Source organism: Esox lucius, chromosome 5 (genome assembly GCF_011004845.1).
Source record: "Esox lucius isolate fEsoLuc1 chromosome 5, fEsoLuc1.pri, whole genome shotgun sequence".
Classification (NCBI taxonomy): Eukaryota; Metazoa; Chordata; class Actinopteri; order Esociformes; family Esocidae; genus Esox; species Esox lucius.
The window spans coordinates 6,009,864-6,024,564 of record NC_047573.1 but is presented as its reverse complement, the minus strand read 5'-3'; the positions used below and the strand labels follow the sequence as shown (position 1 = coordinate 6,024,564).

At 47.0% G+C, this 14,701-nt stretch overlaps 1 protein-coding gene across 1 annotated transcript in view; it reads left to right on the top strand.

Annotated features, from left to right (window-relative positions):
- The window catches only part of eys (eyes shut homolog), a 296,854-nt gene that overhangs the window by 78,927 nt on the left and 203,226 nt on the right, over positions 1 to 14,701 (top strand). Inside the window, exons 22-24 of the mRNA XM_020046358.3 lie at positions 725 to 736; positions 2,430 to 2,627; positions 4,946 to 5,067. Coding sequence (XP_019901917.3) covers positions 725 to 736; positions 2,430 to 2,627; positions 4,946 to 5,067 — 332 coding nt within the window. The remainder of the gene's footprint in view (positions 1 to 724; positions 737 to 2,429; positions 2,628 to 4,945; positions 5,068 to 14,701) is intronic.

Here is a 14,701-nt window from a genome sequence, read left to right as displayed (position 1 = left end):
TCTCCTCGCCCTACATCCAAATCTGGGACCTCGCTGAGGTTCTATAGTGCCCGTTGAGGTTCTGTAGTGCCTGCTGGGGTTCTGTAGTGCCTGCTGGGGTTCTGTATTGCCTGCTGGGGTTCTGTAATGCCTGCTGAGATTCTGTAGTGCCTGCTGAGGTTCTTTAGTGCCCGCTGAGGTTCCGACAGCCTGCTGCTTTGGCTTTTATTAATTTCTGGGTTTTTGTGTGTGACCTCTGACCTCTATGCTGATCACCAGAATCCAAAGCAGGGACGTGCAAATCAGTCGATAACCAGTAATCACATTTCGACCAGTTCGTATCTCCCTCAGCTGTCAGTGATCATGTGATTTCTAACATCACTATGAACGCTAACCAGAACAATAGTGATGGCATTGTACTCTAATGGAAATTCAAGGCTGTCTGATCTTATAGGAGCTGAGAAGCAAAAAATAATAATTCTCTCTTAATGACATGTTCTGTACTGTTACATGTAGTCCAGCATTAAGGTAGATAGCGGAATTACGAATTTTAGAAGACCTTAGTGAATAGTTCAGAAATATGTTCAACCCCCTAATGACAATAATTACTGTAGGGTTTAGTTGGGCTGAAAACTGAGACATTGAGTTCAGTGCCACGGTAGAGCTTTAAATATCTTTACCTCAAGCTGTTCCATCTTCCTAATTGTGTATTTTCTCCTGCTTTTTTTAACAATAATTTTTCCAGAAATTTTCAAAGGTAGGAAAGAGGACTACTTCTTTTAATATGTCAAACTTTGCATGGAAATTATACACTTCCCCCCAAAAAACTTCTTGTGCCCCAAATCGCACCCTACACACAGTTGAGTTCCCAGTTGTGTTCAGGGCTCAGGTGAAAAGTAGCACGCTACACAGTAAATAGGGTGCCATTTGGGATGCAGATGTGCTCTCATTTATTCACGCCGTTCATTCCCTGTTTTTGTCATGTTTTTTCTTTTTTTTTCTTTTCTTTTTTTTTGCTCTCTTTCTTGAAAAGATTTTGCCTTTTCTAATTCTTCCATCATTTTAGTTATTTGCATTTGGAGTCAGCCTGCATTCGTCAAGAAATCGTCTCCCTCATAATGTCCTTGTGGCCTGATGGTTCCTCCAGCCAGCGATTCTCTTCTTATAGACAGATGGGACTTATTTTCGGCCTGACTGGAGTTGCAGTGGGTTGTTGATATTGCATTTTGTGGAGGTGTAGTGTGCTGCTTATTCCAAAGCCGTCTGTTGGGAAGTCTATTTGAAACAGATTAAAAGTCATCAGTCAAGCCCTGCTAGCGTGTTTTACTCTCACAGAAAAAAACTGAAACTTTTCTTTTCTTTGATAACATTTATATCACATTTAGTGTATTTTAACAGACTCTCTTATCCACAGCGCAGACGTGATTAAATGCGTTTAGGTGCATTGCTCAAGGGCACATTGGCTAATAATTCCCCTTGTCGAATCCGGGATGAAAAAAGAGGCCTATAGATTAGTCACCCAAAACTATCCAACAGATAACAGCAAAGCAATGGCCATGTAACAGAAATTCACACAGTTAAAGAGGAGAGTAATTTTGTCCAAGTCCTTAAGGGTTTGTAACATGACTTTAAGGGTTTGTCCAGAAAGCCCCTTGCTGTTTCCTGTATATCATAGTGAACTAACTAGGCAGGTTACAGTAGTCGCGTGACATAGGGATTGGCATTTCTCACGTATTTACTCGTTGGAAATGGCCTACCCCATTACAAATATTATATTTATATATATTATCCAAATAATTCATTCGTCTTTTTAATTAAAATAAAGCATCCAAATTGTCGGAACTCTTCAGTAACATTTGTAGTCTTCACACCTATGGGAATTTGAGCTTGTAATTGTAACTGAGCATTGGGACTGAAGCACAAATTAAATGTTAATTAGCTATTAATTAGCAGTTCATGTTCTGGCTCTCTGTATTATCAAGTATATTGGCAGAATCCCACAGTAGACAGTTGGTAGTGGTGACTTGGGACACATCCCTTTTTAGAGTCATCCCCCACCTTTGTCCAGTTATGTGTAGAGTGTTTTCATTAAATGATATTAGACACAACATCAAATTAAATCAATTACGCAGATGCGCCGAAAGACATTTGAGAATGGCTTTCTTTTGTGCCCCAGAGAGCAGTTGTGTATGGCAGTTATCTTCTCCTGTACGTCTGCCTGACAGTGCTTCTCCCCGCATCTTCCCCCACTCCACTCTTTTCGACGACGCTGTCTCTGCATGAGTCCCCGGTCGGTTGGCCCCTCGGCCTTCCTGCCGTGAAGGGATGATGTCCGTCGCGAGACATCTCTCTCCTTTCCTTGTGTTCATCCTCTGCCTTGCTGCCGTGATGTAGGTACGAGTTGTGAGCTACTGTATCTTACTTCTGACACAGTCTCTCTCTGCCTCCAGGCCAGAACTGTGAGTTCCTCCCCTGCGAGGCCAACAACCCCTGTGAGAACGGCGCTGAATGCGTAGAGGAGCCTGACCGGCTCCATTTCCCCCTCGGCTTCAGCTGTCGCTGTGGGCGTGGCTTCGCCGGCCCCCGCTGTGAGATCAACGTTGACGAGTGCAGCTCGGACCCCTGCCTTCGCGGCTTCTGCTATGACGGTGAAGCGCACAAACACGCCGACACACACACAGACTCGCGCGCGCACACACACAGACACGCGCGCACACACACACAGGCTATCTTTAGATGGCTTCCACTGAGACATTGAGAAGAAGAGTGAATAGCATCCCTTGTCTTAAATGGCAGCCCGCATCTCACACACGTTTTATATCCCCATAGAGACAGGGCTCAGATCACACATCACCGTTGAAAAGACACACACACACACACCTCTCTTTCGCTCTCTGTCTTACACACAGACGCACAAACACGCACCTCTCCACACCCACCGCCCCCACACACTCCAGCCGTGTGTGTGTTTTATCGCTGCTTTCTGACAGGTACTGTTGGAGTGGGTCAGTACCCCGCAGCTAATAAGCAGCCCTATGAGTCTGGACTCATGCCATCTGAAAGAGACGGCTGCCTCCCGAATCGCGCCCTGTCCCCTCCCTTTCGCCCCCTCCTTGGGACCAGGGCTCATTGACACTGAGCGTTCTTCGCCGCTGCTGTGTTCCTGATGGTTTCTTTAATCTAAACCACTGAGAGGCAATCAATTAGGCATCAATGCTGCATCCTCATTTAAATAATGGATGATTAATGACATGGTTAATACAATCAAAGAAACCCTGCAACCCCCCCACTACACACACACACACGCACAAACACATTCACAATCAAAGCCCCGAAGCAGAATGTGTCTTTTCCTTCTCCTCTGCCTGGCTGGCAATCCATCCAATATGTTATTTTTTTTTTTTTCTCATCTCCTATGTATTCCATCTGCAACAGAAATGATTAAACAACTCGTAGATCACATTAACAGTCTGGGTTAAGGATCAGAAATGACCTAAACGATGAAAGCTGAGTTATTTCTCTGAAGAAACGTTGCTTTAAAGTTATCATCAAAAACAGAAGCTCACTGTGTTTAGCTTTTGTTCAAAGTCTTGTTAACATATGGCGGACAAGCGCTGGATGTCACGCCACTGCATCGCCGTAGACTGGACCACAATGGTTGCCATGGATACAACATGGTCGTTGCCATAGATACAATATGGCCGTCATGTCACATGCATGTACATGCCTTGGGAGACAGATGGAACACGTCAGCCTTAGATAACTGGAAGTGACACAGGCTAGTTTCCTGTGTGACCTGTGGTCTATATTCTATTTAGGATGTATTTGGTCTTAATTGTTGGACCTCGCTGGGTTTGCTGATGGCCCCACTGCCCACACGCACCATTCAAAGCACTTATTTGAACTGGGGAAGAGGTTCTGGCAGGCGGTCCGGCTGTCCTCCTGACTACTCATTGTAAACAACAGAGAGCCCCTCCAGAGGCCTTGGCCGGTGCCAGTTGGCTTGGGCGGGCCTGGGAGCCTGACAGCAGAAGGGCCGGGATGGCTGGTGATCCCCCTCTGGGCTCATGGACAGACCTGCCGGACCTGGAGCTCGGCTTTGCCTGCCAGCTAGTTACCAGGAAGAGCAGAGCTATTCACAAACCCATTCGCTCTGTTATGAGGCCATCTGTTCCCAGCCATCCAGCTCTGGCCACCTATCTCCAGGCACCTATCTCCAGGCACCTATCTCCAGGCACCTATCTCCAGGCACCTATCTCCAGGCACCTATCTCCAGGCACCTATCTCCAGGCACCTATCTCCAGGCACCTGTCCCCAACCATCTGTCCCCAACCATCTGTCCCCAACCATCTGTCCCCAACCATCTGTCCCCAGCCATCTGTCCCCAGCCATCTGTCCCCAGGCATCCAGACTCCCAGTTGCCCCCAGCATCCAGGAGCTGTGTTGAGTGATGCTGCTGCCACCCAGGACCTGAAACATGTAATGAGAGTGATAGCAGCAACACGCACCCAGACAGAGTGACATATATTATGTGGTATATCTTGGGGATAATGAACAGGCCTGAGACCTGCTATGGTTAGGGGTTGTAATAAATTCACTCCCCAGGGACAACTGACACAATTACTTCCATCACCGTCCCTGATGCTGTTACCCTGTTGCATGACAGTTGGTCTGAATGGGCGTTCCCTGGCTAAGATAGGGCCCTGCTAACACACACTGTAGTACGTTATTATTTGGAGCAGGGGGGGAGGCAACGGGGGAATAGAAAAAGGACATGGTGGTGTGAAGAAGGTGAAATAGTTAGAGAAGAACAAGTAATAAAGAATGAAACAAATATATAGACCGACGAAGAAATAAAGAGTGACGAAGACATTGGAAATACCAGAAAATGTATCAATGGCCGAGTAGAAAGTAAAGAAATGCATCGGTTCTGCTTTAAGATGTTTTGTTGTGGTTCTCCTTCCAGTGGTCGATGGCTTCTACTGCCTGTGCAACCCTGGATACGCTGGCGTGAGGTGTGAGCACGGCGTGGATGACTGCGCTGACAACATGTGCATCAACAACTCCACATGCAGAGATCTCCACCTGGTGAGTTACTTGGTTTGGGGTAAACGGGGCGTTGGAAAATGCCGGGAATGACAGATTAAAGGAGAGTAACAGCATATATCTAAAACGTTGATGAGTTCAGTAATCGCTACAGCTGTTGGACTGTCTCTCTATGCACTCATCTCGGCCACGCGAGGAGAGCAAAGTCGAGCTGACCTGAGCGGGCTTACAGCCCAAAACAATGCCGGCAGTAAGTCAGACTTGTTCCCAGTGCATGTTGGACTCCGGCACTGCCCTTTGTCGCCGGTTCTGTTTTAAGAATTTCTAGGCGCAGCCAGGGGCCGGAGGGTGTCAGGTTTGAGGACCACACGATTTTGTCTCTGCTCTTTGCGGATGATGTTGTCGTGTTGGCCTCTTCAAACCAGGACCTTCAGCATGCACTGGGACGGTTTGCAGCAGAGTGTGAAGCGGTGGGGATGAGAATCAGTACCTCCAAATCCGAGGCCATGGTCCTCAGTCGGAAAAGGGTGGCTTGCCCACTTCAGGTTGGTGGAGTGGAGGAGTTTAAGTATCTAGGGGTCTTGTTCACGAGTGAGGGAAGGATGGAACGGGAGATTGACAGACGGATCGGTGCAGCTTCTGCAGTAATGCGGTCGATGTATCGGTCTGTCGTGGTGAAGAAAGAGCTGAGCCGCAAGGCAAAGCTCTCGATTTACCGGTCAATCTACGTTCCTACTCTCACCTATGGTCATGAGCTTTGGGTCATGACCGAAAGGACAAGATCCTGGATACAGGCGGCCGAAATAAGCTTTCTCCGCAGGGTGGCTGGGTGATCCCTTATAGATAGGGTGAAAAGCTTGGTCACCCGGGAGGAGCTCAAAGTAGAGCCGCTGCTCCTCCACATCGAGAGGGGTCAGCTGAGGTGGCTTGGGCATCTGTTTCGGATTCCTCCGGATGCCTTCCTGGGAAGGTGTTCTGGTCCCGTCCCACCGGGAGGAGACCCCGGGGAAGACCTAGGACACGCTGGAGGGACTATGTCTCCCGGCTGGCCTGGGAACGCCTCGGTGTCCCCCCGGAAGAGCTGGAGGAAGTGTCTGGGGAGAGGGAAGTCTGGACATCTCTGCTTAGACTGCTGCCCCCGTGACCCGGTCCCGGATAAGTGGAAGATGATGATGATGAAAAATGATGATGATGATAAGTTCTGTCAAATTGCTTCAGTTGGGGGGAGAGCAGTATAGCTAGGTGACAGTGCTGTCTTGCTAGCTCCGCCCTCCTATCCCTGAGTAAGACAAACGTGTATAGAGCCACAATCCAACAATACTTCCAGGGATTTATTTATTGTTATTTCCCTTTAAGGGGGAGATTTCCTGGACTCATCCCGCTTCCTCCATTTGGGCAGATGGATGAGCCACTTGGGGGATGGGGGGGGGTGGGGGGCAGAATAGCTCGGCACGGTGGCGTAAAAAGGCTTGCCGCAATCTTCAACTTGGGAATTGTTGCGATGAGATTGCATTGAGATGAGGAGGCCATAGATAGATTTCACAGTATTTGCAAAGGGAGAACAGAGGGTGTAAAAGGGGTCAGTTTTGTTTTTGTTTGATAGAAATGACTATGGAACGTGACTGATAACATTGCCTTTACATAACCTGAAGCGGAAGGCTGTATGAGGACAGTTTTTTGATCGTTATGCTCAGAGAGGTCAAATGTAAATTCATGTCTACTGGACCCGTCAGTCAGGATTCGAGAGGTGACAACTGTCTTTTTTGACCACTTCAAAGTAATGTGAAAACCTCCGTGATAGTACAACATATTGATAGTGTCTTGTCCGTAGCATCCCACTAGCTATGTTCATGCCTTACACCTGCCTCAAGCCTGAGGAAAACAGGAAGAGAACATACTGTGGCAAAATCAGCCAAGGGCAATGAACCTTTATAGAAAACGTGTAATAATGTAATTAACTAAGCTATTATTAACAGAGAACTTGTTAATGAATGTAAAATAAAATACGGGTTATTGACGTGCTAAGGCTAGCTCAGGCAATACAACCGGCAGGTAATCGGAGCTCTCTAACGGTACTTTGGAACCAGTTCGCCAGACCTTATCAGTAATGAGACTCGGCGCCTCTGCTGGCAGGGTGACCGGTGGCTGAGCGGGTAAATTTGACCAACAACCAAAAGCCTGGTGAATCAAATCCCTGCGGTCCAGAAGACACGTCTTGGTGAGACATTTTGTACAAAGGGCCATTGTCCCCTTCCCAGTGTCTGTTGCAGCCTGACTGGCTTTAATGCTCAGGGCTGCATTGGGATTTGTCAGGTTTTAATCCAGTTTACCAAAACAAGTGCTATTCAGTCTGAATAGATCGGATTTAATTGGGCCCTAAGTGTGATGATCTATATCCGGGATGGGCAGCTTTGATTGATATAGAATTTCCTGTTACTTCCTGACAATTTTACTTGTTGAAATATTTTGCAGTTGCTTTATTTTCTGTCGGAATAGATAGGCTGAAATGTAATTTCTTTTGTTTGTTGTTTGTTAAATACGAGGCTCATTATCCCTTCATTTAATTGTACTAGACCTCAATTCAAATGGTCTCATTTTTAAGACAATGCAAACAGATGAGAAACAACGACATGGCCAACTAAAAAGCTATCTGTGTTACCTATTTATTACTGAGAACGCCGCCAGATCTGTACATACATCTGAACATGTGGAACAATGACACTTGTTATATCACATAATTGGCATGAACTTATGGTGCAGTTTTACTTTCTAACTGATAGAAATGAGAGTCGTCTACCAGCGTTCAGCTTCCATCTGGATAATACTTGACCAACTATGCTGCGGGTTAAGACTCTTTTTACCCATAATTCTTGGCATGTTATGTCAGTTCTGAAAGGAACCCAAACGCAGACCGGATGAGTGAAGTGCAAAAATGAGTTTAATATGAGAGGTGAAGATCGGGGAAGGAGAGGGGTAGGTTCGAGGGCAGGAGCAGGTGCAGGGTATTCGTGGGCAAGCAGAGGTTCGGTACACGGGCTGGCGGCAGAGGTACAGGCAGGGAGTAAGCAGAGTAGTAGTGGACAGGCAGGAGGTCAGTACACAGGCTGATGATGGTCGTCAGGAAGATTCCTACAGTCACAGGGAGACAAGATTAGTTTAGACCGAATAGCAAGGCGTGTTTCAGGAATTCGTTATGAGCCGTAACACAGGCGAATGTGGATCAACGATCCGGCAGGGACGGGTCGTCAGGGCTCCTCAGATATATAGCCGGTGATGAGCCAAGCGGGAACAGGTGTGTGATAGGTAATAGGGAACAGCTGGTACCGGCTCTATTCCAAAGAGTGACGCCACGCCCCCTAATGCGTTGCCCCGACAACCTGGAGAAACCAAAACACGGCACCTCAAGGGAGAGGGGACGTGACATGTCAAGCCACTTATGCCAAACATAAGCCACTTGGTGTGATGGAACAGGTCAAATTCTAATATTTTGTCTTCACTGTCGCTGTCAAAGATTAGCTTTCTATGTGACTTATGTGAATGCATTTTCTATTAACTTTACCTGCATGATTTATTTATTTTTATTTCATCATAGCTTTGAAGATTATAAATTATTTCTAGATTCATCTTTGAATATCAGAACTTTTATTGTCCAAATTGTGTTTTTCAAGCCTAATATCAGGTGAATCTGGTGACCTGTGGCCTTCTGGCTTGAGTGCGTCCTGTTCCGCCTGTCTTTAAACACTTCCATTTGTTTTCCATGTTAGACTGTGTTCAGAGTCTCTGTCTCAAGCGGGAAAGACAGTATTTCCCTGACCAACCGGGCTGGAGAATGTGTCCCGGATTTGGGCAGCTTAATGTGAGCCAGAACGGAGAGACTCGCTGTGGTTCTGTTGTCTCGCCGCCTGATCTGTCAGGTCCCGGATGATGGCCCGGTTCATAAGCGTTCATTCTGATTGGTGGTGTGGGCAGTAGGTGCTGTGGTATCATGGGTAATGGGTCTGGTGCGGACCCCGGCACTGTAGCCTTTGCGAGGTTTTCGTTTTAGTTGTGTCGCTAATGGAGGCAGATGGGGGCTGTACGGTAGGTCTCTGAAGAGGGTAGGATGGATGCTCCTGGGTTTCCTGTTCAGCCCTGAGCTTCTATACTGGATGATGTGTGAGGCAATGACATTCTCAGGTTTGAACTCGACACCATTATTCAACCGCTACATGTGTTTGTTTTGAGTTTCAGAAAAACGTTCAAATGTAGCCGATCTGTTTGGTTTTCGAAAATAACTCAAGGTGTTGTTTTGTAAACAGGGTTAAGCGTCATTCTCTCATGTCTTCAGGCCCTTACAAGGTTTTTATCAGATTGACGACCGATTTGTTCTTACATTTTTTCATTGGGGAACTTGTGCCTTCAAACAGGTGCCGTCAGATGCTCACGTTTTCATAACACTTGTGTCCCTGCCTGTACCGAACAGGCAGTAGCAACACACACGCTAAATGTGGGCCGGGTGAGCAGATTTCTAATTACAGAAAAACAAAATGCTTGGACCTTGTATCAAGTAGCCTTGATTATTCCTTCAAATGCCTTTGTAAATGCCTGGACTGGATCCAGGTGTGGCTGTAGGCTGTAGACTCCAACTCAGCATGCTTATTTTGTTAAGTTGCAGCGTGGCAAAAACAAGACCAGTCTTAATATTTTGGTCTGATTGTAAAACAATCAGTTCATTAGGCTCTGCAATTGGCAACCGGCGCACGTTTGTCCTTAAGTTACCGCGGCGTGCAAACAGTGCACAGTGCACCCGCGATGTGACAAATGGAAATTGAGATCTGTTCCAAAAAATAAAAAAAGTGGATCTGCAATCAGCATCTGGACTGCAGGGCTGGAGCCCGCTTATCCCGGGTGGGTGTGTCCGCGGCCGAGTTCTCCTCCCTCTTTGGCAAAACGATTGCGAAAGTCTTCTCTTCTAACCACAGCTGTTTTTTGAGATACTTAGCCCAGTTTTCAGTCAATTCGCTGCTTTTCATACAGTTGACGTAGCAATGTTAAATCATGCTGTTGTTGCTTTTTTTTTATAGTTTTCTTTTTTTGTGTCTTTTTAACAGTTATGATGTTATGATTAGAATGACATAAAGTTCAATTAGTCTATACTATTTTATCCCGGATTCCGTTCCAGATGGCGATGGTTCACTTTCAGCCCTGCATGTGTCCGTTACTTCCAGTACGACGCGTAAAGTACTTCACATGCACACCTACCTTGACAGTAACATGTGACATCACATAGCGTCCTATATATCTATTTTTCTTTAAACGAATGAAAATACGCTACATTTTGTATGTGGTTCCACGTGTGTGGCTGCTGTGATAATATTAAGTGACATTTTGTGCTTTTGATTGGATATCAAAAGTGAGACATCAAGGGTGCCTGATCTGTATGAGCAGATGGTACCATAGAACATGTAGAACACGTGGAACACGTGGAACAACAGGAACCATGGGGTGATGAAAGAGCAGGCCAAGCACTTGACTGAACGCTAGAAGAGATTAGTCAACCTGTACGGGATTCTGGATGATTCAATGCGGGCTCGTTCCAAGCGCTGCACTACTCCATATTTGGCGCACCCTCCACTTGTGCCCTGGAGCCATGCTGTAGCTCTCTGGTCAGGAGTAGTGCGCCGTGAGAGGCGTCGTTTGCGATGTACCGCCTGGATAAAAAAAATTAGATGCTTACGCTGTTTGTCACAGTTGTTGTACCGTTTGTTTAGCTCTTTACCTGCAAGGGCATATGAATGTTACAGGAGACAAAAAACTAATCAGAGTACAATTAACACATATTTGGATTTCCATTCCTACAGGACCTTACGAGATCACAAAATCTCCTGTGTTGTAATCAGTTTAGTTTCGGCAGCGGATGCTCGTTCACATAAAAGCACTAACCTCCAAAATTGTTGACAGTGTCTTTTTGTTTAAGAATGTCTCTGGATTAGTGGTAAGGGCCTTGAACATGCCAGTACTACTGATTTGGATCCCCTGAGTAATGGGAACACAGGACGTGGTCACCCCTGAGTAAAGGGAACACAGGACGTGGTCACCCCTGAGTAAAGGGAACACAGGACGTGGTCACCTCTGAGTAAAGGGAACACAGGACGTGGTCACCTCTGAGTAAAGGGAACACAGGACCTGGTCACCCCTGAGTAAAGGGAACACAGGACGTGGTCACCTCTGAGTAAAGGGAACACAGGACCTGGTCACCTCTGAGTAAAGGGAACACAGGACCTGGTCACCCCTGAGTAAAGGGAACACAGGACGTGGTCACCCCTGAGTAAAGGGAACACAGGACGTGGTCACCCCTGAGTAAAGGGAACACAGGACATGGTCACCCCTGAGTAAAGGGAACACAGGACGTGGTCACCTCTGAGTAAAGGGAACACAGGACCTGGTCACCCCTGAGTAAAGGGAACACAGGACATGGTCACCTCTGAGTAAAGGGAACACAGGACATGGTCACCTCTGAGTAAAGGGAACACAGGACATGGTCACCTCTGAGTAAAGGGAACACAGGACGTGGTCACCTCTGAGTAAAGGGAACACAGGACCTGGTCACCCCTGAGTAAAGGGAACACAGGACATGGTCACCTCTGAGTAAAGGGAACACAGGACGTGGTCACCTCTGAGTAAAGGGAACACAGGACCTGGTCACCCCTGAGTAAAGGGAACACAGGACGTGGTCACCCCTGAGTAAAGGGAACACAGGACGTGGTCACCCCTGAGTAAAGGGAACACAGGACATGGTCACCTCTGAGTAAAGGGAACACAGGACATGGTCACCTCTGAGTAAAGGGAACACAGGACGTGGTCACCTCTGAGTAAAGGGAACACAGGACGTGGTCACCCCTGAGTAAAGGGAACACTTTTTTTTTTTCTTTTTTCTTTCATTCGTGAATTACATTTGTACAGTAACTGTCCATAAAGGCGACAATAACTAACTTTTTCATCAAGTGTAAAGATGTTTCCGTAGTCGCTAGACTCCATTGTGGATTGTGTGTAACTGACTAACGTTTCTTATTAAGTTTATCTCCACCATAGCATCTGTGAACTGTATGGCTTTTGCCACTGGCCGTTTTAACAGCTTATTAGCCAGTAGTAGACTTACTAGTATCTAATAACCTCCTAGGAATAATCATAAAAATTTAGCGTGACTGAAGATGAACTTTTCCATTCCAGAAACAGTCGCAATATAACTGTATACAGTTTAAGTTAAGGCTTACTATAACGTAACTACTGTATGTTGTAGCCAGCAAATGTGTTCGCCTATCCTGACCCAAAACGCTTGCACGGATGTGTACTTCGAAAATCCTCCAGAAACAGTCGCAATATACCCGTAAACTGCTTTATTTCAGGCTTACTATAATGTAGATACTAACGGTTTTAGCCAGCAAAGTTTTTGTCTATACGGAATAATTAATAACGCGTACTTCGCTTCGCCTGTGAGGAGATACGAACTCGGAACCGGCTCTCTCTGTTAATTATTGCCTCTTTGATCGCATCGGTCTCTTTCTGTTGTGTCAGCATGTTCATGGAAATGAAGAGTGTTGACAGTACACCTGTAGGAGAAGCTGTGAGGTCTCCGTGGAGTCTCCTCCATAGCTGCGGTTCGGTAACACTGTTGCAGCTCTCACGGTAATAATCTTCATTTCATTAGTAGCATGGCTACCACACGCAAGTAAACATACACATTAACACACACACACATACATACACACACAGACACACACAGACACATACAAATAGACCAGGTAAACTAGTACTGTCTGACCAGTAAGCAAATAGTTGTTACATTCAGTTCTCATATATATTCATACCAATAATACCCCCTTCTCTAATTAGGGTTTACCAATAATACCCCCTTCTCTAATTAGGGTTTACCAGTACTACCCCCTTCTCTAATTAGGGTTTACCAGTACTACCCCCTTCTCTAATTAGGGTTTACCAGTACTACCCCCTTCTCTAATTAGGGTTTACCAGTAATACCCCTCTTCTGTAAATAGGGTTTACAAATAATACCCCGTTCTGTAATCACGGCTTGCCAGTACTACCCCCTTCTCTAATTAGGGTTTACCAGGGACGTTATTTAGACCAAGAATGGAGGTTGTATGTCTGTGCCGGTAGTTGGGTTGACCCCCGTCAAAAACATCTGACCCCCAGGCAGTCACCCCACTCTACAAGCATGTCTCAGGGAGAGGGGGATATGAACACAACACATTTCCAATTCGCACATTCAGATACAACAAGTGTCACATGCACATCTTGTAAATAATATAATCACCCACCTTATTAATATTTGTGTTGCCCCCCCGCCCCCCCCCCCCACCCCCCCACCACCACCACACACACACGCACACAAATGCTTACTGTTCAATTTGTGTTAATTCATTTGAGAAGGATTAATGCTGTGTCTCTCCTGATGCAGTCCTAATGGATTCATAGGCAGAGGCCAATGCCGGTGAAGGAATCCTTCATGATTAATTTAAAACCAATTCATTCGTCCTCTGGTATGATCTTATTCTTCCACTCTGTCGTTTTTTTTGCCCTGAACTTCCTGTAAGTGTAACCTCAGTCTGCCTGGCAAAGCCAGGATTGATCTGGCTGAGGTTTGCCGGGCTGGCCTAGTGCTTCATGCCTTGTTGATTTCTGTTCGGTTCTCTGTTTCTTGGTAGAGCATGGTGCTCACAAAGCCGGGGTTGTGGGTTTGATTCCCGGGGGGGCCTGTACAATGAAGTACTGAACGTAATGGCGTAATATATTCCTAAAACACGAGAAGAAGCACCTGCAAAATGCCCATAGGTACATGTGACATTTTTTCTACTAACTGAAATCTCTGAAACACAGAACATTAAAACAGTTCCCCCCTCCTAAAAGTGCCCACCCCTCCTGACAGTGCCCCCTCCTCCTGACAGTGCCCCCTCCTCCTGACAGTGCCCCCTCTCCAAACTGTGCCCCCCCTCCTGACAGTGACCCTTTCCTAACAGTGCCCCCCCTCCTGACAGTGACCCTTTCCTAACAGTGCCCCTCCTCCTGACAGTGCCCCCCCTTCCTGACAGTGACCCTTTCCTAACAGTGCCCCCCCTCCTGACAGTGCCCCCCTTCCTGACAGTGCCCCCCTTCCTGACAGTGACCCTTTCCTAACAGTGCCCCCCCTCCTGACAGTGCCCCCCTTCCTGACAGTGACCCTTTCCTAACAGTGCCCCCCCTCCTGACAGTGACCCTTTCCTAACAGTGCCCCTCCTCCTGACAGTGCCCCCCCTCCTGACAGTGACCCTTTCCTAACAGTGCCCCTCCTCCTGACAGTGCCCCCCCTTCCTGACAGTGACCCTTTCCTAACAGTGCCCCCCCTCCTGACAGTGCCCCCCTTCCTGACAGTGACCCTTTCCTAACAGTGACCCCCTCTCCTTCCTAACAGTCACCCCCCTTACAAACAGTGCCCACCCTTACAAACAGTGCCCATTTCCTAACAGTAACCCCCTCTCCTAACAGTGCCCCCCTCCAAACAGTGTCCCCCTACTAACAGTGCCCCCCCCCCCACACTAACAGTGCCCCCCCCTCCTAGAAGTGCCCCCACTTAATTCCCATACCTACTGCACGGCACTGGAACCTGCTTCACACCTTCAGGCCTGGCTCCCAAATGGCCCCT